Below are 26,620 nucleotides of genomic sequence, written 5' to 3' on the forward strand. Positions count from 1 at the left end.
TTTGAATTGTAGCTAAGGCGCGAATTGGCGATGGACGGAGATGGCTTCTGGTGAGCAGTCTTGCGGGAGCTGATATGCTGGTTCTGAGTAGAGCCTTTGGCCAGAACATAGGAGATGCGTGAGATTAGTAGATGCTTTCAAAGCATATCACCACTTTGTCAGCGGAGTCCATAGTTAAGGCCTTCCACTTTAAGCTCACGCGCGGAGAACGCACCCTGACGTAATCGAGGGCATCGTACTCTCGCACCGCTGCGACCGTCTGCGGTGAATGAGGCATGTTGCAGCGTTGTCAACGAGCGAAGCACTAAGCACGACGCCGCTCAAAGATCTCGAACGCCAACTGACATTCAGAAGGAGAACAGAGCGCTGGAAAGTCATTCTGGCGTGCTTTAGAGTCGCCTGTTGATGTCACATTAAGCTCATTTTAGCTGTCGAAGATTAGATAAGATCCGCCTTGTCCGGGGAACTTTAGTCTGGGGAAAGCTCGAATTCAATTCGGCAGTTCCGGCACAGTCATTTACAACTATCAGGCATATCTTGCTCCAATACTAGCGAAGAGAGGTACGTTATTGAGAGCATGCCTTGTACGCCCTCATTTTGCTGCTCAAGCCTCCATATCCATTTCATGTGTTAAGACAGGGAGTTTTCAATTCTGAACCGGACATCAGAGTTCTTTGCTTATGTACCTGCGTCCCATGGAAGGCCATAATAGCACCTCTTCTTCGAACGGGCTCTAATTATTCAAGAATACTGAGTCACATGTAGCTTAACATATTCTCGTATTCCCTACCCTAGCATAGGCCTGCTTCTTGCAATATTCTTCGCTCTTATACTCCATCTTCACACGAACCCATTCGCTTCATCCTTGCTGCAACGCTGTGCCTACTCTCAAGGCGGGAGTTGCGGTCTTTCGCTACTTCAAGCTAACACTCGAAGGCTCAAGGCCGGACCTGACAATCACAACAAATTGAACGACGCTTCTCTCGTAGTCCTGTCAGAGTCATAGATTCTACCATGGGCCATTTAGTTACAGTAGCCGCTGCCCAACTGAACCAATGGTGAGATATAATAAGTCCATCGGAACCGAACGATGGCTTATCAGTTTGACAGGGCACTTGATTTCAAGGGCAATACCGAGCGGATTATCGAATCCTGCCGGATCGCTAAGGAGAAAGGCGCCACATTGCGATGCGGACCGGAGCTTGAGATCACCGGCTATGGCTGCCTTGATCACTTCCTTGAAGCCGATCTGTTCATGCACAGGTAGGCTGCTCTTTCATCAGCCCCAACCGACGCTGATGTAAAAAGTTGGGAGTGTCTCGCGACAATTCTATTACATGATAGTTGTCAGGACATGATATTGGACATTGGAATGCCTGTGATGCACCGGAACGTTCGATATAACTGCCGGATACTGTGTTACAATAAGCAGATCCTACTGATACGGCCGAAGCTATGGCTTGCAAATGACGGCAACTGTAAGCGTCTCCTTCCTCTCCTGTGCTTAACAACCCTGCTCCATAGCTTGGGTTCTTATTGACCGCTTGTCCCACCCTAGACCGCGAAATGAGGTACTTCACGCCTTGGTCACGGCCGCAGCATGTCGAGTCATACTACCTCCCTCGGTCGATACGCGCCATCACCGGCAATACGAAGGTCCCTTTTGGCGATGCCGTCATCAGTACACCGGATACATGCATCGGCGCCGAGACATGCGAAGAACTCTTTACGCCGAATGCACCTCATATTCAGATGTCCCTGAATGGGGTAGAGGTATGCTATTCAGATGTTTAAGTGAAATAGCCTTTTATTTTTTGTTTCTGTGGCTAATTTTCAGATTATCACCAATTCAAGCGGCTCTCACCACGAACTTCGAAAGCTGAACACGCGATTGAACTTGATTCAAGAGGCTACGCGAAAATCCGGAGGGATATACATCTACACCAACCATTCCGGATGCGATGGCGACAGGCTGCTGTATGACGGCTCCGCGCTCATCCTGATCAACGGCGACATTGTTGCTCAAGGTAGCCAGTTCTCGCTCTTGGACGTAGAAGTTATCACTGCGACCTGCGACCTTGAGGAAGTCAGGTCATTCCGATTCGCACCAAGTCGAGGCCTCCAAGCTGTGCAAGCACCCTCATACGAGCGCATAGAGACAGAGTTCAGCCTTTCTGCAGAGACCGCGCCTCTAGACCAGAGTGTCCGTCCTACCAGTCCCATCGAGCCCCGCATCCACCTGCCCGAGGAAGAGATCGCCTTCGGTCCTGCTTGCTGGCTATGGGACTATCTCAGGCGCTGCGGAGTTGCTGGGTACATGCTCGCCCTCAGCGGAGGTATCGACTCATGCGCCACTGCCACGATAGTCTTCTCAATGTGCAGACTTGTTATACAGGCCATAAAAGACGAAAACGAGCAGGTCATCAAGGACTGCCGCCGAATATGCGCGATTGAAGAGGGGTCAGATTGGCTGCCAAGCACGCCGGAAGAGCTATGCGCCAAGATCTTCCATACCGCGTATATGGGCACAGAGAAGAACTCGTCCAAAGAAACTAGATCGCGAGCCTCTGAGCTTTCCAAACGGATCGGCGCTTATCATTCAGACCTCAATATCGACACCGTAGTCAAGAGTCTCACAGATTTGTTTACCTATGTCACGAAATTCTCACCTCGATTTCGAGCGCACGGTGGCACAAACGCAGAAAACCTCGCTCTTCAAAACATCCAGGCGCGCTTGAGAATGGTGATAATCTACCTCTTCGCACAATTGCTCCCAACAGTGCGGCAGCGGCCCGGCGGCGGCAGTCTCCTTGTGCTAGGTTCGGCGAACGTGGACGAGTGCCTCCGGGGCTACCTGACGAAATATGACTGCTCAAGCGCAGATATCAACCCGTACGGCATTCCATTTCTCTTATTACTCCCCAGTACTCCCATTAGCTTCGATTCCAGGTTCATGAAAGTTGCCCGGAAAAGGGTTGAAGATGGGTAATCTTATGGTGTCCTGACTAACATCTACTGTCCAGAATCGGCGGAATCTCGAAGACAGACCTAAAGCGCTTCATCGCGTGGGCGCGGACCAATTTCGACCTCCCGATCCTCGAAGACTTCCTGAACGCGACCCCGACCGCGGAGCTCGAGCCAATCAGCGAAACATACGTACAGAGCGACGAAGCAGACATGGGGATGACCTACGACGAGCTAAGCGTAAGTCCCTTCTTCTCGACTCCCCCCTTCCCTTCCCCACAGCTAACCTCCCTCACCAGGTCTTCGGCCGTCTCCGCAAAGTCTCCAAACTGGGCCCCTACGGCATGTTCACGCACCTGGTCCCCGTATGGACACACCTTACGCCCCGCCAAGTCTACGAAAAAGTCCGGCGGTTCTACTACTTCTATGCTATCAATCGCCATAAGATGACGACCATGACGCCGGCGTATCATGCGGAACAGTACTCCCCGGATGATAATAGGTTTGATCTCAGGCCGTTCTTGTATCCGAGTTTTACGTGGGCGTGGGAGAAGATTGAGGGGGTCTTGGGGAGGTATGAGAAGGGGAAGGAGGGGAAGGAGGGGAAGGAGGAGAAGGAGGAGTGAGATGGGTTGAGGTTCTGGAATGGAGGAGAGCATGATGAAGGACACGGGTTACGATCTTCACGAAGACAGGGCGCCGAGCAACGAAAGAGAGTATACAAGCGTGAGCGAATCAGCAGCGCGCAGGCCTTCAGATGACTACTGCTACACTTTTGCCTAGACTCCTGAAGTAGACTTCCAAGCTGACATGGTTTCATTACTGACTCCCAATGCGCCCGATACGACGCCAGAGCACCCTCGCTAAACCCAGAGGAAACCCGCGTCACGCAAGCGACTCCTCCTAAATGCATCACCGTCATTGCCATGGCTCTTTCCTCATCTCAGGTTCGCCGCTCCAGCAGATCACTCCTCCCGCCCACTTTACTCCCCCCACTTCCTCGCCACCATCCCATCCGGCGGACTCGTCTGCACCGGCCCCTTCCCCACCTCATTCCAATCCGTACTCAGCGCAGTTCCATTACTTTCATAGTAGCTCTTCATCATCGCGCGCCGTGTGTCCGGGTTGGCGTTCGCGTACAGCTGCTTGAAGAAGCTCTGCGCGGGATCGCCGCTCTCGAAGTCGTCCTCTTGCGTCCAAGCCGGGTCGTCCTCGGGCTCGTCTTCTGCGGCGGCTTTGGTGGAGGGGTTGGAGGAGGCGTCGGTGGAGGGTTTGGTGGGCTTGGCGGTTGTGAGGTCCCGCGCGAGCTTGTCCCAGTTTTTGGGGCCCGTGCGGGAGGAGGTTGGGTAGGCGGGGGGCGCGTCTGGGGCGGCGGCTGAACGGGCTGGCAAGCTGGGCTGGGCTTGGCTGACGGATGTTGAGGTTGTGGTGGGAGCGGACTCGTTGGGTGCAGCGGCGGGGGCTTCGAGACTCTTCCACTTGGTGCCTGGCGTCGCCTTCTTGAGCACCAGCTCCACTTTGTTCGGCGTGATATTATAGCTCGACGCTGACGCGTTGATGGGCGCGAAGAGCGGGTCGAGCGTGAAGTCGAAATCGGAGGTTCTGGTTGGGAAGGAGATTGAGACGGCGCGCTCTTCGATGTTGATGGTTGCTCTGTCTTTCGGGACGCCCTTGGCGAGGAGGCTGAGGTAGACGGCGTCGTTGTTCTGATACCAGTCGTGTTTGATCTTTGAAGGCGGTGTTTGTACGACTCCGGCAGCTGTCGGTGCGGGAGTTGCTGCAGTGGAGGTCTGGGCGGCGCTACCGTTCGCCTTCTCTGCAGATGTCGCGGCGCCGTTTGCTGGGGCCTTTGCGGCCTCTGGTGTGGGCAGCTCTATATCCGGAATCTCCTTCACGGTGACTTTCATCTTCTCATTGTCCTGAGCCAGCTCCTTCACCTTCCCCTTGAGCTTGGCCTCCCAGATCGGTAGGGTCTTGTCCTTCGGGTCGAGCTTCTTGAAGATATCAAACACGAACTGCGCGTCTCCGTACCGCTCCAGATGGTACAGGGCTATAGCTCGGCGGTGCTGGGCCTGGGCGATGAGCTCCCGCTTCGCGCGCTTGACCGCGAGCACGAGCGCGATCTCTGCGTCGTGGAGTGCGGCTTGGTGGTCCGGCGGGGAGGCGCGCTGGTAAGCTGTAGATCGCTTGATGTAGTAGTCGACGGCTTTGGGGTTTAGGGATATCGCTTTCGTGTATTGCGAGATTGCTTCGTGGAAGTTGCTTGCGGAGAGGGCGGAGGCGCCGCGGGCGGCTAGGTCCATGGCTTCTGACATGATTGGAAACACTTGGATTGATCCCAGATCAGTTGTCCGGCTGAGTGAGCCACTGGTAGTTCTAGGGAGCTGTCGCTATGGAAGATGCTGAAGAGCTCTGCGTTGAATGTTTGTCAGAGAAGGTAAAACAGCTGGCGGGGCGCAAGCGCATCGGCTCAGGCGAGAAGGGTAATCCGGGGAAATATGCTTGGCGCCAACTTGCTTGTCTTCCAACGCCTATCCCCATCAGTCAAGGCTCAATCCCTACTTTCTATCTATCAGACTAGCGGCGTCAATGTTTCTCTACTTCATGGTATCAGGACACTGGGGTCGTGAGTGGATTTTGGTTTTCAGAGGGTTGCCGCGGCGCAGACATTTTGGTTATTTCTAAGGGTAATGGGTGATTGGGCACCCCGCCTGCATTTCATATTTCGAAATATCTACGTTGTGTCCATCCTGGCGGCTGTCTGCATAGTGACAATGTTTGCAAAAGCCTAAACAGATGCAGAGAAGGACCGCAGCATGACTGTCCAAGGCAACTGCTTCACAACATCGAAATCACCTATTGCTCTCATCCTGAGAAAGATAGCTCGTGAAGCTCCGGCGCAAGACATACTAATAGAGATACGAAAGCGCAACAATAAGCAAGATACCGAGGACCGACGCGAGCCAGAATACCCAAGACTTCGGTTGACCAGGCGCGAAAGGACCCTCCGTACCTAGGACAGTAGCTATGGTGCTGAATGGAATGAAACAAACGCCCACCTTGGTTAGCATAGCGATATTCTGGGTTTTCGCGCGGCCGAGTTTCCCCTCCCCGATGGAGACGAGCGCGGTCAGCAGATTGATGTTCTTCGTGATCCGCTCGCTGAGGCGTGCTAGCAGATTCTCCAGTTGGTCGAAGTCGGCTACGAGCCCGGTGCTGACTTCGAGGGCTGGACCGTCACGTGCACCTCTCGGCCAAGACCGTTGGCCCTGTGATGCACAGGGATCTCGTGCCTCGAGGATGAAGAGGCAGTACCTGGTGACACGGCGGCGGTGTACGAACAAGTCTTTGAGATAGGTCTCGAGTTCCTCTAGAGTGGGGTCTTCCTTCTCCAGGCAATACTCTATCGTAACGAGTTCCCGCTCGAGGTAGGTGAGGACGACAGTCCACTCAGATGCTATGATGCGGAAGAGATCTTGAAGAATGATGAATGGATCGTTTACCGAGTCTTGAATAATTTCAGGACGATTTTTGAAGCAAAACACCAACGTGTCTCGCATTGAACTCTTATCAAACTTCTTGCCGGGATCAAGGGGACTGTCTGGGCGCGCACAGAAGGTTCGATACTCAGAGTGACCGCATGTACCCTTGCTCTTCTCGGGCACGAACAGGGACTGGAGAAGAATGATACCTTCATCGAGTCAGAGACTCAAGCAGCTGTGATAGGATCTCGGTAGATAGACTGACCATCCCACCCTGTACCGGATGCTCTCGCCGAGAACCACATATTGACAGAATGTCTCGTGAAGAGAACATCGCTGAACCGCTCTCCAGTCCGTGAGCGCGGCTTCAACTCTCCGGCCTTCCGCCTTACCTAGCCGCCCTTTTCTTCAGCATACATGAAGGAGTAGACACTATCAGTGTCACGTCCGGACTCCATCTCCATTGGCTCGATGAACCGGAGACGGATAAATGACTGCCGGGCTTTGATCGACCGCAATGGGGGCAAGTGCTTTGAGACTGAGGCGATGCGGTACCATGGCGCGTCGTCCAGATAATCGGCGAACAGCTGGGGGTCCAGTTCGAACGCGCCGCCGAGGCGGGCGATAGTCTCTGGATCAGCTTCCCGACTACGAAGAGCTTGCATGTTGAAGGTTTGATTGCTTGCGCATCGAGAACCTGGAGCAGGTGATCAGGACCTTGTATGAAACCAATCTTAAGCTTGTATTGGGACGGAGACTCCTGGTCACCTATCTCGACCAGGGATGTCCTGGCCGTGCAGCCCAGCAGCGGCACAAAAGGTTTGAAGACGAAGTTCCGGAGCTCTTGGAGGTCGGAACAGCTCTCTGCTGCGTGCTTCAGGAATTTCTTGTAGTTCTCCGCGCGAGCGGCTGACTTGGCCGCGGTCATGTTGGACGGAAGGCACCAGCCATGGTTAGCTGTATAGGATGATCCAAGCTACGATACAGGTAATTGAGCGGAGCAATGGCTCTCCTTCTTACAAGCACTGTAGCTCAGTAAAAGTTTTGGCTGTGCTAGTGTGAGAGTACTATCCACTCTAACGGGATGACAAAAATGGCCGGACTCAGAAATCATCAAGCCGCGAATCCATCAGCATGTCCACACGGCCATCACCATGGGCTTTTAGCCTTCGATCCTCCATGTAGTAGATTCACAACGCTTCTAACGTCTCCTTTAGCACAACTTTCACAGCCGACTACTTTCTTATACCCGTTAGAACTGTGTATCAGTGATGAACATGGTGTCGTGATCTGGGAGTCTCACGATTTTTGTCACCCAGGTGAGGGGTTAATGCCGCCTTCGATGATCACGTGCACGTCCTTCAGCATCTTGAAAAACTACGATCTCAGGGGGAACTTACACTCAAATACAGGTCCAACCAACAAGTCCCACCTTGTTGCATGTCGCCACTGTCAAAGCCGTTATGGAGGGCTTTGATTCGGACCCATCATATCACTTCGCGGAAGAAGGTGGCCCACCTGAAGAAAGCCGCCGATGACTATGCCTGCCATGTCCTGCTGCGGAGCGGTGGATGCCCGGGTATCATGTATTGCGAAGGGAGCGAGGAAGGTGTAAAGCAGTGGGTCAGCACTGTGCAAGTAAGATTCTTGCCGCCCTGCTAAACTGTCAATGCTGGGTGACTTACACTCCGGATTTGCAGAAACTGCGGTATAAGGACTACCAGCTCATTGCGCGTCCCACTGTGGGAGAAGTCGAGCTTGAAAGTTCAAACGTGATGCAGTCCCGGAACGGACTCCATGAAGTAGGCTCTGTGAAAGAGTTTAGTACATGTATGGAAGAGCGAGGAGTCCTGCTGTGGTGGAGACGGGCGATGGGTTACGCGACTTAGGGGATGAGATGCTCATTCTATACGCACTTGTCACGTCCAACACGCTCTTGGTTATTTCAATCACGGCACGGATCTAGGGTTTATGGTCCGCCTTGCGAAGAGCGCCTGACGAAGATTCCAGGAAGTCTAACACACTATCAATCGGTCAAGTCAAGCTCGATTCTTTCCATTGGCCTACACAGAGCAGCAATCCTCATTCAGGTTGCACGAGGAGACACCATGGTACAAGAAGCACCGTATACGCTTCCCCGAACCCGAACACATCAGACGTCCGCTACCATGGCCTCCGCTCCATCTAAGGGATCTCCGCCGTACCAACCCAGCAGCAACGCAAAGTGACCCGCAACAGCCGGCAAGCCCGGTCAGCGGACTTTTCTTTCAAACATTCCTAGACCAGTGCTCCAGCACGCTGCGAGTCATCTGTCGCACATTGTTGGCCGACCGCTCGTCCAGTGCTTCCGTCCGCGCTTTGTCCGTAACATCTTCGTCTTTCCATCAACACGACATCGTGCCAGCCAACTTCAAATATTACATCTTGCATAGGATAGTAACGGTAATAGCAAGTCCTCCTCTTGCGGCGACAGAAGCAATTCGGGTACCGCAACGACCGGAGCTCTTTCCCATTTTGCTAGATTCTCAATATGTTGCACCGTCGGCCTCACTACTTCCTTAGGAAGAACTTCCCTCGGCCGCGTCAATCCGGGCTTCGGATCTCGACTTTCGAGGGTCGAGTTGCGAAAGAGGCCTCATTCCCGGGAGGATCCGGAGTCTGAACGAGCAGTGGAGTCATTGCTGCTCGAGCGTGAGATGCGATCGTAGCTGAGGGTCGTTGTGGTGGAGGGACGCCGCTCTTCCCTGTAGATGGTGGGATAGCGTTGGAGCGGGAAGCCGTAAGATGCGGTCTGGGGTTCTTGGTGACGATTCGATGAGATCGTAAGGACCCTTCGCTTGGAGGACGAGGTAAGACGGGGGAGTGTGAGCTCGAGCATTGTAGAGGACTGTGGCGAGGTTTCGGAATCGAATGGAGTGGTTAAGGTTGATGTGGGGTACAAGGCAGAGCTTATACTCTTGGAGAGCAAGATCGAAACGGTCCGGATGTTCGATGTATGGATGGATAGTGTCACTAGGGGGATGAGGGCACCTCTTATGTCACTCATGAATCATCCTTAACCCCATCATCGGACCGCGGAATAGTTAAGACCGCCTCAGGAAGCACGGATTTAGGTGGACAGGAAGCGGAGATGAAGCAGGGATGTTGGGACCATTCCGATGGACTTTGTGGCGCTTACCCATTGATCTTGAGACGAATAGCTATCGCAGCACGTATTCACGTCCCTCACTCGCGGTTTTGGTTGAACTGTGGTTGATGCGGCGGAGTTTAGGATCGGGCCCTCGGAGTTTGTCGGATGATGACGGGATCTCTTTGAACGACGGATCCACGGCATCCCAATCATCAGTCACGAAAAAGACAACGAATACTGCGGCATCAAAGTTGGACAAACTTCACCACCTAGGTGGATGGGTGGTGAAATTTTATTAGCAGGTGCAGGGGAGTAGAACTCCGGGTTTGAGTTGTATCTGTATCACTGTCCCATTGCTCAATGGAGGACGCGTCAGCAGCTTCATGCCACCTACATCCAGTCCGCTCAATTGCGAGCATGCTAGACAGTTAGGTATATCATCGACCTGTTCTTCTCGCTGCACCGTCTACAGTGCATTAAATTCGCTTCTCCTCTAGCCTATTACACCTCTCCTCCTCCTTCCACTTCTCAAAATCAAACCCAATCTCCTCCAGCCTCGTCACCTTCGCCCTCTCTTCACCCCTCTCCACAAATGCCCTCCTGATAGCAGGAAATCTCTCCCTAGCCCAAAACTCCCACTCTCCCCATCTCTTCCCCATCTTCCCCCTCCCGTCATTCTCTAGCCCCTCTTCCAGAAGCGCCTCCGCCGCCCAATCATACAGCTCATTAATATATCTCGCGTCCTTCGGAAAATTCAGCATGTGGAACGCCGGCCCCTCTCCATTCTCCTTAATGGTCCTCCTCTCCCAGTCCCTCATCTCTTCTACGCTAGGCAGCGCGATTCTATTCGCGTACACCCTGGCCACGACCGCTGCCTGGATCTCCGCAACCGGGAACGGTATGATACGCTGCGGCAACGCAAGCAGGCTGAGCGTCGGCCGCGGGATGTAGAAGAGGTGCTGGTACACTTGCTCGACTCTCTCACCGTCAGTGATGAGCGGTGGTTCCAGGCTCTCGAGGAAGGGAAGGCTGTACAAGTAGCCCGTGCAGAAGACCACGGCGTCGATGTCTCTTTCGACCTTCCCATCCTCGAACTCGACAGCGCGGTCCTGAGTGCTAAAACGCCGTATCGGCGGCAGCTCGAGCTTGGCGGCCGACTTGCCTGGAGACATATAGCTCTCGCTCTTCTGGCTCACAAGTAGCGGCTGCCGGCAGTATTGCGCGATCTGGGATCCGATGTCAAGCCCGGATGCGCCGTTACCGACGACAACGACTTTTTGGTTGCGGAAGTTCTCGGGGCGTTGGTAGAACTTGGAATGCGAGATTGCGCCGGGGTAGGCGGCGTTCCAGTCCTCGAGCCCTGGGATGGCGGGGACGTAGGGAACAGCGAAGTGGCCGGAAGCGACGATGACCGCGTCGTAGAGGGTGGTGGTCTGCTGGCCGCTGAGGAGATCGGAGGTCGTGATGTGCCATTTCCCTACTAGGGCGGGGCGGACGGAGACGACTTGAGTTTGGAAGTGGATGAGGTGCTGTACGTCTCGCGAGTACTGGACGAGGTAGTCTTCGACGTCTTGGTGCTTGGGGAACAGTTGGAGATGCTCGGGGAAGGGCGTATCGGAGAAGCGCATCAGGGGCTTTGGGATGTTGGTTTCAAGGCGCTCGTACATTGGCGAGATGAAGTGAGCTTCTTTGGAGCGCTTCTGGTCGTGAACTCCATTCGGTGGGCTGGAAGAGCTGCTATCTGTGGTAGTTCTGCTTCCGTTGGGAGTACTGGAGCCGCTGCTCAGATCCCCTTGAGCTGCATATTCATGCCAGATTGGCTCATCAACAGGCACGTGCGGATCAGTTGAAGGCACGGTAAATGCCACATCGGTCTGGTCTTCAGGCGTATAGTTCCAGACGCCGCCAACTGTACTCCGCTGTTCGAACACTTCAATCTTTTGAAAAGCCTTCTCAGCCAGGAGGAATCTGTGAACTTGGTCAGCTGTGTTATTTTGAAGCGTAGGTCATCTACTCAGTAGTTTTAGACAGACGAAGGTGACTTACTCACTTCGCGGCGGCAAGGCCAGAAGGACCGGCGCCTATAATCGCTATACTTTTGACATCAAATGCGCAGGACATTTCACCAATCGGACCTCCAACTACCTTGTTTGCCTCCTCTATACCCCTAAGCTCCTCGTCACCCAATCCGTGCTGCTTCAATATCCCCATGATGAAGCTCGTCTTAGCCTCACAGTACCGATCCACATCATCTGGATGCCGCGCCGCAAGCTGCTTCTTCAACCCTCCATACTCTTCCCTAGCTTGCCCGTCTTTCCGTAGATGATCTCTCAGCAACAAATGATTTCTCAACGCCACACACCCCTCCAAACAGACATACAGATTCTGCCTTCTTGCACCTGCTGGAGCAAGAAAAGCTTCTCGCCCGACAATCCCCTTGTTGCCGAGATGTTTGTATCCAAAGCTTTGAAGCTTCATGATTACATGGCGGGAATCCTCGGGGGACTTGACTACTATGTCTATATCGATGACTGGCTTCGCTGCCAGCCCTGGTACGGACGTTGATCCGACATGCTCGATTGCTAGAGCGGACTCACTGATAATGGGCCGGAGTTGCGCCCTGATCGCTTCGAAGTCGGACGGCCAGGCGGGATTGTAGTCCTCGACGATGACGGGGGAAATCATCGCGCAGTAGAGAGTTCGAGTTTGTCCAGTGCGCCCACCCTCTGGTTCGTCGAAATGCGACTTCCGTTACATCCGATTCATCTGTCGGACATTAAGTAAAAGCTCAAAGTGTTTATAACCCTTATTCGGGAGAGTAAGCATCCGTGACGTCATTTCACTCAGTACTCCTTCCAACCGGAACTTTCAGAAATATCGAAGTTTGTAGATGAACTAAAATACTTGCAGTTCGTGGGTTACAGTGGGTCCAGTTGTTTACTGCTCGAACTCAGAACACGGAGTTGTTGTTTCTTTCCACTCTTTCCCTCATTGCACCTGCTAGTAGAAGAACTTTTTGAGTGGAGCATTAGGGAATAGATCGGGCGTCTTCTCTGAACTTAAGGTTAAGAGGAGTCACTGCCTCGCAATGTCATGCGTTGGGTTTCTACAAGATCTCTATAAGATAAGCCTATAACGTTCAAAGCACTCTATCATAACCTCAGTGCTGTTGGCAGATATACACTATACGGAGGAGGTACTCCAAGGTCTGTTTTGGTCTATGGTACACCATACATTACCTCGCTAGCCGGTCACTGGAACCCGCTACTTCTCTACAAACAATCCGACACTACACATGCCGCGTGATACGTACAGAGAAACTAGACATACCCAACACCACCTCCCCCTCCTCACAGTCGGCTCAGGGGCAGCTTCGACATGCCGTTCCATGCTCGAACCTTGCCTGTCCTCTCCCTCACCCCCATTCTTCCGCCCCCTCCTTGCTAACCCCAACCACCAATCCCCCCTCTTCACTCCTTCTTCGCAAAATCGCTCGCTTGCAAATTCCTCGTCATACTCGGCAGCTTGACCACCAGCCCATCTAACTCCTTCGTCATCTTAACCTGGCACCCCAGCCGACTCGTCTCCGTGAGCCCGAACGCGAGGTCCAGCATGTCGTTCTCGTCGTCGTCCGGCTCGGGCATCTTGTCGTACATGTCCGGGTCTTCGACGATGACGTGGCAGGTTGAACAGGCGCAGGAGCCGCCGCACGCGCCTTCCATCTCCAGGTCGTTGGCTTGCGCGATGTCGAGCAGGTTGTCGCCGTCGGCGACGGCGAAGGTGTGCGTGTCGTTGTCTTTGTCGATGAAGGTTACGTGGCGTCTGTTAGGGGCGGGGGTTAGCTTGCGGATCTCTTCTGGATGCGGCCTTGCATTGAGAATCGCCTTACTCTTCACCGGGCTTTGGCGTGTTCAGGTGGCCGTGTTGCGAGATGGGGGATGTCGAGAATCTCCGCCGTGACCGGGCAAAGGTTGTGTTCTGCTCCCATTGTGATAATCCCAAGCTCTTCCATTTATGCGTTCTGACAAACGAGGGCCTGCTAAGGCTGCAGCTGCTATCGGCGCATACTGTATACTGAAACCTTCGACATGAGGTGGACAGAGGCGGAGGACATCGGAGGTGTATACTTTGGAGTACCGAGGAACATACAACTCGATTAAATGCGCGTGAAGACGGCATACTCTCCTTTAAACTCCTGGCACCGCCGCTTGACTCCGAGATTTGCTGGTGTTGTAATGGCAAACCGAGATTTCTGTTCGCCGTCAAAAGATTTCGAGATGCCTCGCTTCTGTCGACATCACCGCGCATCTCCCGCAGCATGAACTCCTCCAACACCAAACTATCACGTCTACACATCTACACACGCCAATAATGGCCACATCACGCGACGCCCATAATCCGCTCCGACCGTACTATATCCCACCCTCAATCGGCCTCCCTCCCGAATCAGCTGCAGCGAATGCCACCGGCGCGACTACCAGACCGTCATCCATACCCACCGCTAAACCAAGCTTTGGCACCTCCGCACGCGACATACTGAGCGACCTCGACTATGGCAGCGGATTCCTGGAGGAGGCGTCGCGGGGCTATGGACTGGCGGAGATGACGAAGAGAATCGTGGATCAGGCACTATGGAACTACACATCAGTGTTGCTGGCGCAGCCGTTCGAGGTCGCAAAGACGGTGCTGCAATGTCACTTGGCTCCTGGGGCCGATGCGCCGAGTGGGAAGTCGTCAAGAACAAGCTCGCAGAGACCGCGTCGCGATGCATATGGGGGCGAAAAGTACGAAGACGTACGTACAGCTCTGCGATGGGAAGCTTCACGAATAGCAGCATGCTGAGCTGAGACTTTAGGAACCCTACCCCGAGGAAGAGTATGACTCTGCCTCCGACTCCGAGATGCCCTCTTACTTCACTCCCGCCGCTCCTGCCTCGAAGCTTGCCTCCTCCTACAGACGAACCTCCCCGCACTCGCCCTCCGGCCGAAGGCGACCAACCTCCCGCTCAGCATCCTCGACTCCCACGCCTTCCTCTAGCTCCCCATCACCCAGCTACAAGCTCGATCTCCGCCGCTCCAACTCCCTCCTCGAAGTCCTCTCCCAGCTCTGGAGCAAAGAAGGCGCCTGGGGCGTCTGGAAAGGCACGAATGCGACGTTTGTGTACAATGTCCTGTTCAAGACGATCGAGAGCTGGACGCGGTCACTGCTCGCTGCACTGCTAAACGTGTCCGACCCTGGCCTGTTGGCGGGCAATACCTCCGGGTTCGGCGCCGGCGGGCTTGATGTCATCGATTCCACGAGCCCGCTGGCAAGCCTAGGATGTGCGGTCGCCGCCGCAGGAATCGCTGGGTGCGTGCTAGCACCGCTAGACATCGTGCGGACACGGTTCGTCTTCCCTCCCTTCACCTATATCCTCTGACACTAACACTAACACCCTCCCAGCCTCATCCTCACCCCGACAACCTCCCTCCCCCGCGCCATCCTCCCCTCCCTACGGAGCCTCCCCTCCTACATCCTCCCCCCCTCCCTCCTGACCCCAACCCTCCTGCACTCAACGCTCCCAACCCTCATCTCAGCCTCCGCGCCCCTCGTGCTCCGCTCAACCCTCGCAATCGATCCCCTCCTCACCCCCTCGACCTACTCACTCGCCTCCTTCGCCTCGAGCATCGTCGAGCTGTTCGCCAAGCTCCCGCTCGAAACCGTGCTCCGGCGTGGCCAGATCCAGCATTTGAAGCAGAACGCGGAGCGCGAGGCGCTCACAACGTTGCAAGCTGAGTCGCGGTCGAGGGGCAGGAGCGCGAGAGGCTCGCGCCAGGGGAGCGCGGCGCCGAGTCCGCCCTATCCGCCTGCGGCCGCAGGAGAGGGGGTACCGACGGTGGTAGATGTGGGGCCGTATAGGGGCGTGCTGGGGACGGCGTGGTATATTGCCAGGGAGGAAGGGACGAGCCATGTGGGGGCTGTTGCGGCGGCTGCGAAGGGCCAGAGTCAGAGGACGAAGAAGGGGCAAGGGGTTAGTGGGCTGTGGAGGGGGTGGCGAGTGGGTTTCTGGGGGTTGGTGGGCGTGTGGGGAGCTGCTGCTATGGGGGGTGGGGCTGTGGGAGGGGAATTCTGACGAGGCCATGGAGATTGTGTACACGGGAGATGATGAGTGTATCATGGATTGAGGTCTAGGCTAGCGAGCGGCGTCTGGGTGTTTGACGGACCGTGATGGGATGGTTGGGTGCGGTAATCGCTCTTCTCTTCCACCGTTACTGGGTGTACTGTAGATGTATCACTTGGAACATAGTGAGGACGGTAGGGCGCACGAGGCGTCTGTACATTCTGCTCACCCGGCGATTTTCTCCGTATGATGTAGTGATAGATGTCGCCCACCAGATCAGCGCCGTTCCATGCGAAAAATGCTCTTCCCGAAGGTAACCACCCAGAAGCGCCAGACTCCGCGCCATGCGACAACCATAATTGATACGGCACAATCTCACCTTCTCCCTCGTCCCGCTCCAGCACCGCCCATTCCGCCCATACCCCCCATCATCTTCATCATACTCGCCATATCCATTCCCCCCAGATTCGGCATCCCACCACCACCTCCGCCGCCTCCCATCATCTGCATGATCTTCGCCATGTCCATGCCTCCCGGCCCACCCGCCGCGCCCGCACCGCCCATACTCTGCAACCTCTTCTGCGCGGCTGCCATCTGCTGCGCCTTGTTTCCACCCCCCATGGCCGCCTGCGCGCGCTGCATGTTCGCCATGCCGCCCTTCATCTTCTTGGCCACACCCGCCATCATCTTGTGCTGCGTGAGCAGCTCCTCGACCTCGCGGACGGAGGTGCCGCTGCCGTACGCCACACGCGTCATGCGGGCAGGCTGCTCGACAAAAATGCGACCGTCCGAGTCAAGCTCCTTGAGCGTCATGCTGTCGCAAATATAGATCATCCTCCGCAGTTTGAGGCTGCCCTCCTCGTCGTCCATATTCCCCATCATAGCGCCAAGCCCCGGAATCATCCCCGCCATCTTGGACAACGGCCCCATTTTCATAACATTGGAGAGCTGGTCCCGCAGATCGCGCACCGTGAAGACGCCCTCCACGATGTGCTTCAGCGTGTCCTTCTGGTCGAGCTTCAGACTCTGCACGTGCTCGACTAGCCCCGCCATGTCGCCCATACCTAGCAGCTTCGAGACAAAGGCGCGCGGGTCGAAGCGGTCGAGATCGAGAAGGTGCTCACCAGTGCCGATAAACACGATCGGCGTGTGCGTCGCTGCGACAGCCGAGATCGCGCCGCCTCCTGCGGCTGCGCCATCCGTCTTCGTGATGATGATGGCGCCGAAGTCGGCTGTGTCTTTGAAGGCGCGAGATTGGGCCTCCGCGGCCTGTCCGATCGTCGCGTCGAGCACCATAATCGTTTGATCCGGTGTCACGGCGGCCTGGATCTGTGACATTTCGGCGAAGAGTTCTTTCTCTTGCTGGTGCCGACCTGAGGTGTCGACGATGATGAGGTCAAAGCGCTCTTTTTTGAACTTTTCTACGCCTTCCCGCGCCACGATTACGGGGTCCGTCTGCGTTAGGCTGCCGTAGTACGGTATCTTCGCCTTCGTGGCATTCTGTTTCAGCTGGTCGAAGGCGCCTGCGCGGAACGTGTCGGCGCACACTAAGCACGCCTTGAAGCCCCGCGCCTGGTACCAGCGCGCCAGCTTCGTGCAGGATGTTGTTTTGCCGCTGCCCTGCAGGCCGACGAACATGATGACGTTGGGCTTGCCCTTGCGCGGCTTGAAGGGCTCAGCGTGCGGGTCGACGAGCTTGACGAGCTCGTCATAGACGGCTTTTTGGATCAGCCGCTTCTTGTTGGTGCTCGGGGGGAGGTCTTTGAAGTTTACGGTTCGCTTTATTGAGGTGCGGAGCGTGGCGACTAGTTTGATGTTTACGTCGGCTTCGACGAGGGCGTTGGAGATCTCTTTGAGCATGGAGTCGAATTGCTGGGGAGAGTGTTATTAGGTGTGAGTATAGGGATACAAGGCATATACTACGCACCTTTTCATCCAGGTTAGGGGACCGCGTGAGGTCTGTGACGGCCGCATTGATGCGCCGGCCGAGGTCTTGGAGGACCATGGCGGTGAAAGAAGTCTGTCGAGGCGGGCGATCAGGCGCTGAAGTTTATTGCAGCTAGCAGTGGGCTATGTAAAAAAGCTATGGCCGCGCTGCTATAATGCAATACTGTGGATTGTAACTCGAATGAAGATGTGTCGTTGGTGGGATGATGGCGGGGCGGAAGTCTTGGCGAGAGTCTAAACTCGAACTTTTCCTGAGTGAAGTTCACGGTCACGGTCAAACATTTCGCAAACTCCAGAAAGTCACCATGCCTTCGAAAACGCCAGTCGCGTTAAAGAGGAAGCGAACGCAAGATGGCCTGCGAGGCAAACCAAAGCCAAAAGCGAAGTTCTCGAAGCGGCGACGAGTCGAGTATCACAGCTCAAGCGATGAAGATGAACCCACCGCGAAGGAGGACTTCAGTGCCGCAAACTTGACAGGTTTGGGCGAAAGAAGGCCGACAGAGGCACACGAAGAGGAGAGCCGAACCGTCCAGGGGGAGGATGAGGAGGAGGAGACCCCTGCGCAGCTATCTGAAGAAGACGAAGAGCTGGCACAGGAGCAGGAATCCAAGGCGATAGGCGTGCAGGAAGCAGATGAGGAGGACGCGGCAGACCCAGCGCATGACCAGAATCCAGTATTGTCCGAAGAGGATGAAGTATCCGAAGAGGAAGACCAGGACCTCACAGATGCGTCCTCTGCATCGGAGTCGGAAACGTCCACCAATGCGCCCTCGAAGAAGCGGAAACGGAATGATCCTGATGCTTTCGCGACATCAATGTCGAAGATCCTCGGATCAAAATTGACAACCTCAAAGCGCTCCGATCCGATCCTATCGCGCAGTAAAGACGCTTCGACCGCAAGCAAAGAGCTTCAAGACGCCAAGCTGGAAGCCAAGGCTCGTCACAAGATACGGCAAGACAAGAAGGATGCGCTTGAAAAAGGCAGAGTGAAGGATGTAATGGGACTTCAGACGCCTGGTACTTCGACAGCAGAGATTGTGGAAGAGGAGCGGAGGTTGAAGAAGACGGCGCAGAGGGGTGTTGTCAAGCTTTTCAACGCAGTGCGCGCCGCTCAGGTCAAGGGCGAGGAGGCAGCGAGGGACGCCAAGAAGAGTGGTGTGGTGGGCGTTGGCAAGAGGGAAGAGAGGGTTAATGAGATGAGCAAGCAAGGCTTCCTGGATCTGATCACCAGTGGCGGAGCGAAGAAGATGGCTACGTCTCAGGAAGCATGAACGATCTAGGAAATGTCCACGACTTCCAGTGTTACGAGCTCGCACCTATGTACAGATCATATGGACTATATGTACAGCACTGGATGGTCCAGTTTTTAGAAGCCAGTCACCGTCCCTCTCACCGTATCCTTGGTGTCTGACTTCCCACCGTTCGACTGGCCGCCACCAGACTTCCCACGACTGGACCGTCTGATTGCTACCATATCATCTACCGAACCACCTTCTGGATCGATGACACCAGCCTTCTTCAGAGTGTCTATCGCCTTCTCAATTACGATCGGATCCACGCCCCTGACGTCCTGAGGGAACTTCACCGTCTTCAGCCACGCCTCCGCATCCTCCGCCGAGTAGTCCAGCTCCTTACTGATGTAGTCTATTGACTCGTCCTCCTTCCTCTCAAAGTGCGCAATCCCCTCATTAATCGCATCGCTCATCGGCTGCATCCTCTTATCCAGCGGATCCCTCGCAACGATCTTCCAGCTACTCCACGGCGTATAGATCTCGCCTATACGCTTAATCTCCCCGTTGTCGAAATACCTCTTACTCGTAAAATGTTCCCACATGAAGAAGTCCGCCTGGCCCTCATTCACGCCCTTTCGTAGCCCAGCGAAGTCATTCAGCACCACAGGCTCGAACGGCGGGCTGCTGTCCGACTTCAACCACCCCTGCTGCTCCGCCAGCACGAAGCTCATCACGTAGCTCCCGCTGCCGATCCGCGACACCCCGACTTTCTTGTGCTTGAGCTGCTCGATGCGCTCGGTGTCGTCGCGCTCGCTACCTGTGCTGATGGCCCAGCAGAGGGGGCTCTCGACGTACGTCCCCACAAGTTTGTACGGTGCATTCTCTTTGGACGACTTTCCCAGCCCGGCTACCCAGCCTTCGGTCAGGCCGATGCCGACGTCGATTTCAGAGTTTTGCAGGGACTGGATCATGTGCCCGGTCCCGGAGGGGAAGGGGATTAGTTTTGCGTTGAGGTCGTAGTATTTGTGGGCGAAGTAGAGGGGCGTGGAGAAGTGTTCTGGCGGAGTGGGCGTACGTGTTAGCGAATGTAGTGTGGGAGTGAATCAAGCGGTTCACCAGGGACATAGCCAATGCGTAATGCATCGCCTGACATGTGTCGTGCGCCATACGAGATATTGTGTCGGTCTGTGGCGCGTGCAATTGGTCGTAGGGGCCGTAGTATTCGTGACATTGTGTGGTGGTGTAGTAGATAGAACGAAGCTTTCTCGACGCGTCAATTGAGCTTTAAAAGACGATGACGAGTGTATGTTACTGTAAGATTATCGATAGTGGAAGCTCAGCCCTACAGTACCCGAAGGTGCCGCGGCTCGATCTCGTGGCAGGCGGGCGGGACATCTTGGCGTGACATTCCGTCTGATATCCAGCCGTGACAGCTTTGCAATCAATACGATCAAAACTCGATGCGTAGACATCTAGTAGCTGTAATAGTCGTGATATGGCACCGAGGAGAGGTTCTGACCAATATGTCCCGGAAGTCAGACCGATCAGAGCTGACTATAGAGTGTACGCGCTTCGAGACAGCAGCACTGCGGTCACAACAGTTACAGGTCTCGTTCGCTTTGGGAAGTTTCGGACGCCGTAGCTCTGGCAAGTCGACAGCAGATTGAACGAGTAGGTCGGGCTGGCTCCTACGGGCGGCTCGCCAGATCTGTTTCTCTCTAGAAAGCACCTTCCCCTTCTACGCAAGGTTCCTGCGCCTGCTGTCCAGCATTGAATTGTTTACCTAGTCCTTTGTTTGATTCGGCAGTAAGATATGGGGATGTCGCAGCACCTGTCGGAGACATCGCTATGTTACAGCTGGAGAAAAGTCTTTGGGACAGCCTCCAGTACACTTTGAACGCCTTCACTCTCGAAGGGAAACAGCAAGTCGAAGCTAGGTGAGTTGGTGCACGGGATGTTACCGCTTAAGGATGGCTTGCTTGGGCAGCGTATCCGAAGCGGAATTCTGCCTCCCGAGGCTTCTGTTTTTGCCGCTCAAAGTTGTGTTGTTTACCCACTAGACACGTCATAGCCGCTATTACAGAAGCAGCAATGATCACATTTGTCTGGAAAACGATGGCGGTGAGAGGGAAGCAGCAACACGAATCTATCCAGGTAGGTAAGCCTGAGAGGCCGGTGCTACATCTTCTGGCTGTCTGCCCGAGCAGCCTCCCTCGAAGCGGAACTACCTTTCCCTATATACCTCCTCCACCTGCTGTTAGGGTGGGTCTGTTTACCAGTGACAAAGAAAAATTTCCTACTTTCCTTCCGTTAAGCAACTACCTGCGTGGTCTCATATACAGATAAAAAGGCCGCGGGCTCCCTCCATCATTTTTCATTCCACTTCTCTCCTCTCTATTTTGTCGAATACCTCCTCTTTGTTGTCAATTATCTGTCCTGTTAGTCCCTACGCCACCACGCTCCGTCGGGTCGATTGTTCGTCTTCTGGAACGATTCTCTCGTCCATACTTGTCGTTGTTATCATTGCTTCTTTCGACCACTTGCGCCCGCAAGAGGCACATTCAACAGCTTTCTCAGCCCTCCATATACTCGTCGGCTTACCCGCAAGGCTGCTCACTGAATCCACCGGACGATAGCACGCACTGTTCTGTACAACTGAGCGTCGCGTCGCTTGGTAAGAGTTGACTCGAAATACTTCCATGCTGCTCAGCTGCTAATGGTATACAGCTCTTTCTGCCGGTATCTGTCTCTTTCAACATTACCAGTATGTATGAGCCCTCTCGTCCTTACGCGTCTCGACGCTCGGTGGAGAGATACGGATGCTGACTTCTTGCTTCAGCCAATGTTTTCCACCGCGCAATCCTTCCTCATCGGAATCGCAGAGCCACAGTCTTGCGTGTCGCCAATCCACGAATACAAACTGACGACACTCTCTCTCTTCGCCGCTGTGTCCATCGGCTAGACGACGAGCGACATCCTTTCCTCTAGCTCTTCATTGCCACAGGTACGTAGCGTTCCTACCGTGTTATACGAGGTATAGCATACTGACCAAGCGGAAAGAAACCCCCGAACTGGTCGAGGTCTTCAGACCGTCTTGAATCACGTCCTGGCGGCCCGGTTCGCGCGTATCGATGAGACCACCTTTGAATCAGCTCTGTAAACAGTATCGGTGGTGTCTTTGCCGAAGGTGGTCTCCAGGCTTGGAGCCGACCAGAGCACACGGCAGCCCAGGACATGGTCCATCTTGCTTACGAGCTCCACAAGGAGGCTTATACTGAGGCAATGGTCCGACACGGCACACCGAGCATCACGCGCTGGTATCGTGCCATTCTTGTGTTCGAAGCACTCAACCCGTAGTGCACTTCGAGGACCGCGAACACCGCGTCAACCTCTACCGACCTGAGTCCGCAACCAGAGCAGGATGGATATCCATGCTTTACCTCTACTACCCTCTCAGTCGCGGACTCGCCAGCCGCTAGGCCCACACACAGGATATCGCTAAATCAAGATACGAGCGGGCAGGGCTATAAGCAATCGTGCACGTTACAACCGTACTCTACAATAGCTCGGCTATCCTACGCACCCTCTACGCACATCCATTGTTCGCGCACACTCCTAGGATTGGAAGAAAATGTATTAGATCCGCTGGGCCACGTAGCGCCGCCGATTGCCTGGGAGCCCCGTTGCCGTTTATCTTAATGGCCATACAGACGGCGTCTACTGCTGCTCGTTCGACGAGAATAAGATCATCACCAGCTCTAAGGATCACGCGATCCGTGTCTGAGACCCGCACACCTTTCCAGTGCCTCGAAGCTATCGACGGCCCCTCTGCCAGACCGCGTCCGAACACCCCGTCGCCGCTTGACCCCCATCCGTCGAACAAGCACGTCCAGCCATGCGAAAACCGGACCTCTGTTCTCAAGAAGAGCGTACGGAGAGTGAGGATGTTTGCGAGGCCTTGTTGGAAGTCTAAACACCTCCACGGATTTCTAAGGGCAAATTCAGCTTTGCCCACTCGGCCTCCAGTGAACCACAACGAATCGCCTTCATCGAGTTGCGGTCAAAATCATGACGTCAAGGAAGTCTGGTGGAGTTAACCCAGCCAAACTTGAGAGGCCCGTGCGCGGGACCGTTACCAGCGGCGAATATCGCAACTCCACTTCCATCCCACCACACAAACAGGCTGCTCGTCATCATCCGGTTGAAATGTGGACACAGTAACAGGCGTTCAGATACCGCAACGAAGCTTCTGGGGCGGGGCGCTTACGATGTTGTTCTCTGCTTCCGCTATCAGATCACACGATCTCGTATCAGGAAATCGACCTCAACTCCTCCAAGGTATTTCACACTCCACACCGCCCACTATCTCGATAGTTAATGAGGGGTCTCCACGAGTCCAACCTTCATCCGTTCGTCCCGACGGGGTTGGTTATGCTTCATTCGTACACCATGCCGTCAACGATTGTCTACATTCTGCCTGAGCACCTTGTACACTGCCTAGGCTGGACAAACATCTGACTTGTGGACCTTGGACGGATAGTCCATTTTGCAATTGGTATCAGGATTCGACCCGAAGTCGATAACTATCAGCGTCGCACCCATGGCACAAGAGATGGTGTCGATGATAACATGAAAAGAAGATGATCAATCCACCAGGGATGCTCACGACACGCGGCCCCACTCAAGAGAAACATCTCCATCGACCGGGTGCGGGGCTCACCCAAATGAGTACACATGGCGAGGAGCAGAACACTATATAAGTCCTGGCTCCGCCTTCTACTCAGCTCCATCATTCAGACTCCAGTCAGCTTAAAGTCCCTCCTCTTCTACAATCTTTCAACGAAGACTCTTTCCAGACCGCTAAAATGTCTCGCAAGATGTTTGCCTTTCTCTTTTCTCTCCTCTCCTTCCTCTTGATGGCCCCCATCACAAGTTATGAGGAACAGTCCCAGAAGGCCATCGCTCTGATGCGACGGCCGCGTTCATTGGTTCATCTGCCGGTACTGTCAAAGCGGGACGTGCCCCATGATATGTGGGAAGGACTATTCGAACCAACTACCTCGGTCACCCTTGACTACATTGAAGAAGGTAAACGCTTTACTTCCACTCGATTCACAGCATGAAAACATGGCTGATCATCACCTGCCAGACTATAAGGTTACTCAGCGCTTTGTATCCACGCTTGTCCTCTCTCACAACTCAAGTCGCTACGTCGATCTGGAACAACTCGAATTCCTTCTTACGCCGCAGGAACGGATTTGTTTGCCGCTTGCTCGTAAGGACGAGTCGACCCGATTGACGCTGCCTTTCTTGGAACTTGACGCGTATCATACGGCCCGCAGAACCTGGGAGTCACGGTCTGACATGCTGTTCGTCATCGAAGACGAGTCGTGTTTCAGTGGAAAGGGCGTTCGCTCGATGTACAAGTACGTGACGGCTGTGGCTACTAGTACCTATTTACTTATACGTTTGTTGCAGATCCCAATCGCTCAATTTCGTGGAAGGGTCTCAGACGGTAATCATCGACGGCATGCCTGTACACAATACATCCGCGGACTGGGCTTCTCATCTAAGAACCCTCAACTCTGCCGCCGTGAACCTGCCGAACGATGTCGTACTCCAACCGCGATTGCCACACCGGGCTAACAGATTGTCACGCCGGAACTTCGTCTCGAGAGGCTGGGACGAGTTCAAGCAGAAAGGACATGACGTAAAAGAAGCCGTCGAAAACAGCGGCAAGCACGGCTGGGACACGGGGAAAAGCGTGGCGGGACACGCTAGGAACGGCGAGTGGAAAGAGATCCCCGGCACCGCCAGTGACGGCTACGAAGATGTCAAAGATGATTGGAGGAACGTCGAGTTAGGGCTCGAGCTCAACAATTCTTTCCCGTACAGCATTCACGAAAACCTTGGAGATAGAAAGCTGATTGCCGGACGAGAAGGGTGAGTCTACACATGACAAAGCTTCCGGAAGCAACATAGTACGCTAACCACGCCTAGGATCCTTGCTTTCACTCCTATGCCAAACATCTTCTGTGTAAAATGTTGGATCCACCTGGATGCGATGATATACTACGACTTCGAGTTCGATGTAAATCCGCTCAACGCAGATGGAGAAAACCGACACGGTGTTGAACGGGTCCTGAAGAAAGCAAAGGCAGGCTTCAGGGCGATGAAGCCGATAGATATACGGCTACAACTCGAAGTCGATATCGACGTCAGTGTGGACATGTTTTGTCACATTCCCATTCCTAGCCTTGCCATCGTTCCTCCAGATACTCCTATTTGCTCCCTGGGCTACACCGTAAACAGCATCCTATGGGACGGCCGAAGCCTTGGCAAGGACAAAACAAAGGACAAAACAAAGGACCAAGCAAAGAACCAAGCTGGTAAGGGAGTCGGCAAAGGTGGCGAGGTAGGGGAAGATGCTCGTATGGCCGCTGCAGCAGCTGACGTTCAGTAGAACAAGAAGGGTGTTGAGTCGATTGACAGTGGTATCGGATTCTTCATCTTCTTTAACGTGGGCGTAACAGGGACGTTGAACCTGTAAGTCCCCTAAAGTTCCCACTGGCCTGTCGCGTGGACCTACGCAAGGTTTGCTAACCTCTTTGCAGCACCTTGCCGGGCATGCGCTGGACAATGGAGGAAGGTGCATCAGCTGAGATCGACCTGTTGGCACCTGACGCTGTGGATGTCAATCTCCCCGGTAGGCTTGTGGTTCTGGAACCAGCTCTCAATGTTCAAGGACTCGATCTGCATTCGTCGATAGGGCTGCGGGCAAAGATCTCAGGTAAGGTTGTCAATCCAGGAATACCAAAATGGGCACGACCGGGGTTCATGGCAGCGCTTGATATTGGACGGCTGCCGATGATAATAAACGAACCGCAGGGTAAGCCATCAATGTCGACATCCCCCCAGCCAGCATCATGCACTCGGTCCACCGAATCCTAACGCTGCACAGGTGTTGACGCGAAATGCTACCCAGGCGGACCGTACGAACGCGCCATCGGGCTCTGGATCTTCTTCAGAGCCGGCTTCTACGCAACCATCACCATCGGCCCTGTGAACTTTGACACGAACAGGCTCCTCGAGATGAAGTTTGACAATCTGGGTTATTCAACAAATCCGGAGTTGCTGAAGGCGCCCCCGCTCAACATCTTCGTACCGATCTGGCAGCGCTGCTGGCCGGTCACTAAAGGTGTCGCTGGCCGTTTCAACGAGTGGTTCGGGAAGGTGGTGCACCTGGCGTGGCCGGGGAATCTCGTGATCCCGTTAGGTGGAAACAACAAACGGCCATCAAGGAGGCGCGCTACGATTGATCCTCCTTGACAGACATTCCTGTTTTCTGCCCGTGTTCTCGTCTTGTTGGTTTGTCGCTTTGTTCCAGCGCGACGTTGTGGCGCAGCGGCGCTCTCGGTCGATACCCCTGTTCAGTTGTTGCGGAAGATACCCCTGTTTATATTCAGACTGTAGTGCAGAGCGAAATTAGATTGATACAGCGAAGACCTTCATCAAACTTCTCTTTCAATTAACCTCAACAGTTCCTTGTAGTGGCAGCTATCAGCATCCGCCCAGAATGACTTGTATCAACATGCTTAGGAGTTGTTGCATTACCCATGATGAGACATTGATGATGGGTTTCATCCTCTTCTTTCGAAACCTATATTCTGCCCGCTACATGTCACATGTACCTTGAGAGCACCCGAAAATAGATTCTATGCCCTGACCGTCGTTCAGTTGAGCGAAGCTGTTCTCCGCAATACCT

The 26,620-nt window shown here is 54.4% G+C and overlaps 11 protein-coding genes across 11 annotated transcripts; 4 read left to right on the forward strand and 7 right to left on the reverse strand.

Moving 5' to 3' along the window:
* Positions 1–1,014: 1,014 nt before the first annotated feature.
* W97_02216 (glutamine-dependent NAD(+) synthetase) lies at positions 1,015–3,590 on the forward strand (the record flags this gene model as incomplete). Its single annotated transcript, XM_007780117.1, has 7 exons — positions 1,015–1,058; positions 1,111–1,263; positions 1,309–1,478; positions 1,559–1,773; positions 1,838–2,892; positions 3,024–3,204; positions 3,264–3,590. The coding sequence occupies 7 exons, from the start codon at positions 1,015–1,017 to the stop codon at positions 3,588–3,590; spliced, it is 2,145 nt and encodes a 714-aa protein (XP_007778307.1).
* A 357-nt stretch (positions 3,591–3,947) lies between these two features.
* W97_02217 (uncharacterized protein) lies at positions 3,948–5,279 on the reverse strand (the record flags this gene model as incomplete). Its single annotated transcript, XM_007780118.1, has 1 exon — positions 3,948–5,279. The coding sequence occupies one exon, from the start codon at positions 5,277–5,279 to the stop codon at positions 3,948–3,950; it is 1,332 nt and encodes a 443-aa protein (XP_007778308.1).
* A 594-nt stretch (positions 5,280–5,873) lies between these two features.
* Positions 5,874–6,751, reverse strand: W97_02218 (uncharacterized protein; the record flags this gene model as incomplete). Its single annotated transcript, XM_007780119.1, has 2 exons — positions 5,874–6,655; positions 6,712–6,751. The coding sequence occupies 2 exons, from the start codon at positions 6,749–6,751 to the stop codon at positions 5,874–5,876; spliced, it is 822 nt and encodes a 273-aa protein (XP_007778309.1).
* Positions 6,752–6,838: 87 nt separating this feature from the next.
* Positions 6,839–7,374, reverse strand: W97_02219 (uncharacterized protein; the record flags this gene model as incomplete). Its single annotated transcript, XM_007780120.1, has 2 exons — positions 6,839–7,143; positions 7,215–7,374. The coding sequence occupies 2 exons, from the start codon at positions 7,372–7,374 to the stop codon at positions 6,839–6,841; spliced, it is 465 nt and encodes a 154-aa protein (XP_007778310.1).
* A 2,678-nt stretch (positions 7,375–10,052) lies between these two features.
* Positions 10,053–12,261, reverse strand: W97_02220 (uncharacterized protein; the record flags this gene model as incomplete). Its single annotated transcript, XM_007780121.1, has 2 exons — positions 10,053–11,544; positions 11,627–12,261. The coding sequence occupies 2 exons, from the start codon at positions 12,259–12,261 to the stop codon at positions 10,053–10,055; spliced, it is 2,127 nt and encodes a 708-aa protein (XP_007778311.1).
* A 785-nt stretch (positions 12,262–13,046) lies between these two features.
* Positions 13,047–13,564, reverse strand: W97_02221 (uncharacterized protein; the record flags this gene model as incomplete). The annotated part of the gene is made up of 2 exons (XM_007780122.1): positions 13,047–13,398; positions 13,473–13,564. The coding sequence occupies 2 exons, from the start codon at positions 13,562–13,564 to the stop codon at positions 13,047–13,049; spliced, it is 444 nt and encodes a 147-aa protein (XP_007778312.1).
* A 383-nt stretch (positions 13,565–13,947) lies between these two features.
* On the forward strand, positions 13,948–15,688 carry W97_02222 (uncharacterized protein; the record flags this gene model as incomplete). Its single annotated transcript, XM_007780123.1, has 3 exons — positions 13,948–14,370; positions 14,477–14,961; positions 15,019–15,688. The coding sequence occupies 3 exons, from the start codon at positions 13,948–13,950 to the stop codon at positions 15,686–15,688; spliced, it is 1,578 nt and encodes a 525-aa protein (XP_007778313.1).
* Positions 15,689–16,051: 363 nt separating this feature from the next.
* Positions 16,052–17,681, reverse strand: W97_02223 (signal recognition particle protein; the record flags this gene model as incomplete). Its single annotated transcript, XM_007780124.1, has 2 exons — positions 16,052–17,548; positions 17,604–17,681. The coding sequence occupies 2 exons, from the start codon at positions 17,679–17,681 to the stop codon at positions 16,052–16,054; spliced, it is 1,575 nt and encodes a 524-aa protein (XP_007778314.1).
* A 247-nt stretch (positions 17,682–17,928) lies between these two features.
* W97_02224 (uncharacterized protein) lies at positions 17,929–18,894 on the forward strand (the record flags this gene model as incomplete). The annotated part of the gene is made up of 1 exon (XM_007780125.1): positions 17,929–18,894. The coding sequence occupies one exon, from the start codon at positions 17,929–17,931 to the stop codon at positions 18,892–18,894; it is 966 nt and encodes a 321-aa protein (XP_007778315.1).
* Positions 18,895–18,989: 95 nt separating this feature from the next.
* On the reverse strand, positions 18,990–20,086 carry W97_02225 (uncharacterized protein; the record flags this gene model as incomplete). The annotated part of the gene is made up of 2 exons (XM_007780126.1): positions 18,990–19,912; positions 19,972–20,086. The coding sequence occupies 2 exons, from the start codon at positions 20,084–20,086 to the stop codon at positions 18,990–18,992; spliced, it is 1,038 nt and encodes a 345-aa protein (XP_007778316.1).
* Positions 20,087–23,885: 3,799 nt separating this feature from the next.
* Positions 23,886–26,184, forward strand: W97_02226 (uncharacterized protein; the record flags this gene model as incomplete). Its single annotated transcript, XM_007780127.1, has 7 exons — positions 23,886–23,943; positions 24,005–24,275; positions 24,334–24,798; positions 24,856–25,270; positions 25,319–25,401; positions 25,470–25,744; positions 25,817–26,184. The coding sequence occupies 7 exons, from the start codon at positions 23,886–23,888 to the stop codon at positions 26,182–26,184; spliced, it is 1,935 nt and encodes a 644-aa protein (XP_007778317.1).
* Positions 26,185–26,620: the final 436 nt, after the last annotated feature.

The sequence above is a fragment of the Coniosporium apollinis genome (genome assembly GCF_000281105.1).
Source record: "Coniosporium apollinis CBS 100218 chromosome Unknown supercont1.8, whole genome shotgun sequence".
In the NCBI taxonomy this organism is placed as follows: Eukaryota; Fungi; Ascomycota; class Dothideomycetes; genus Coniosporium; species Coniosporium apollinis.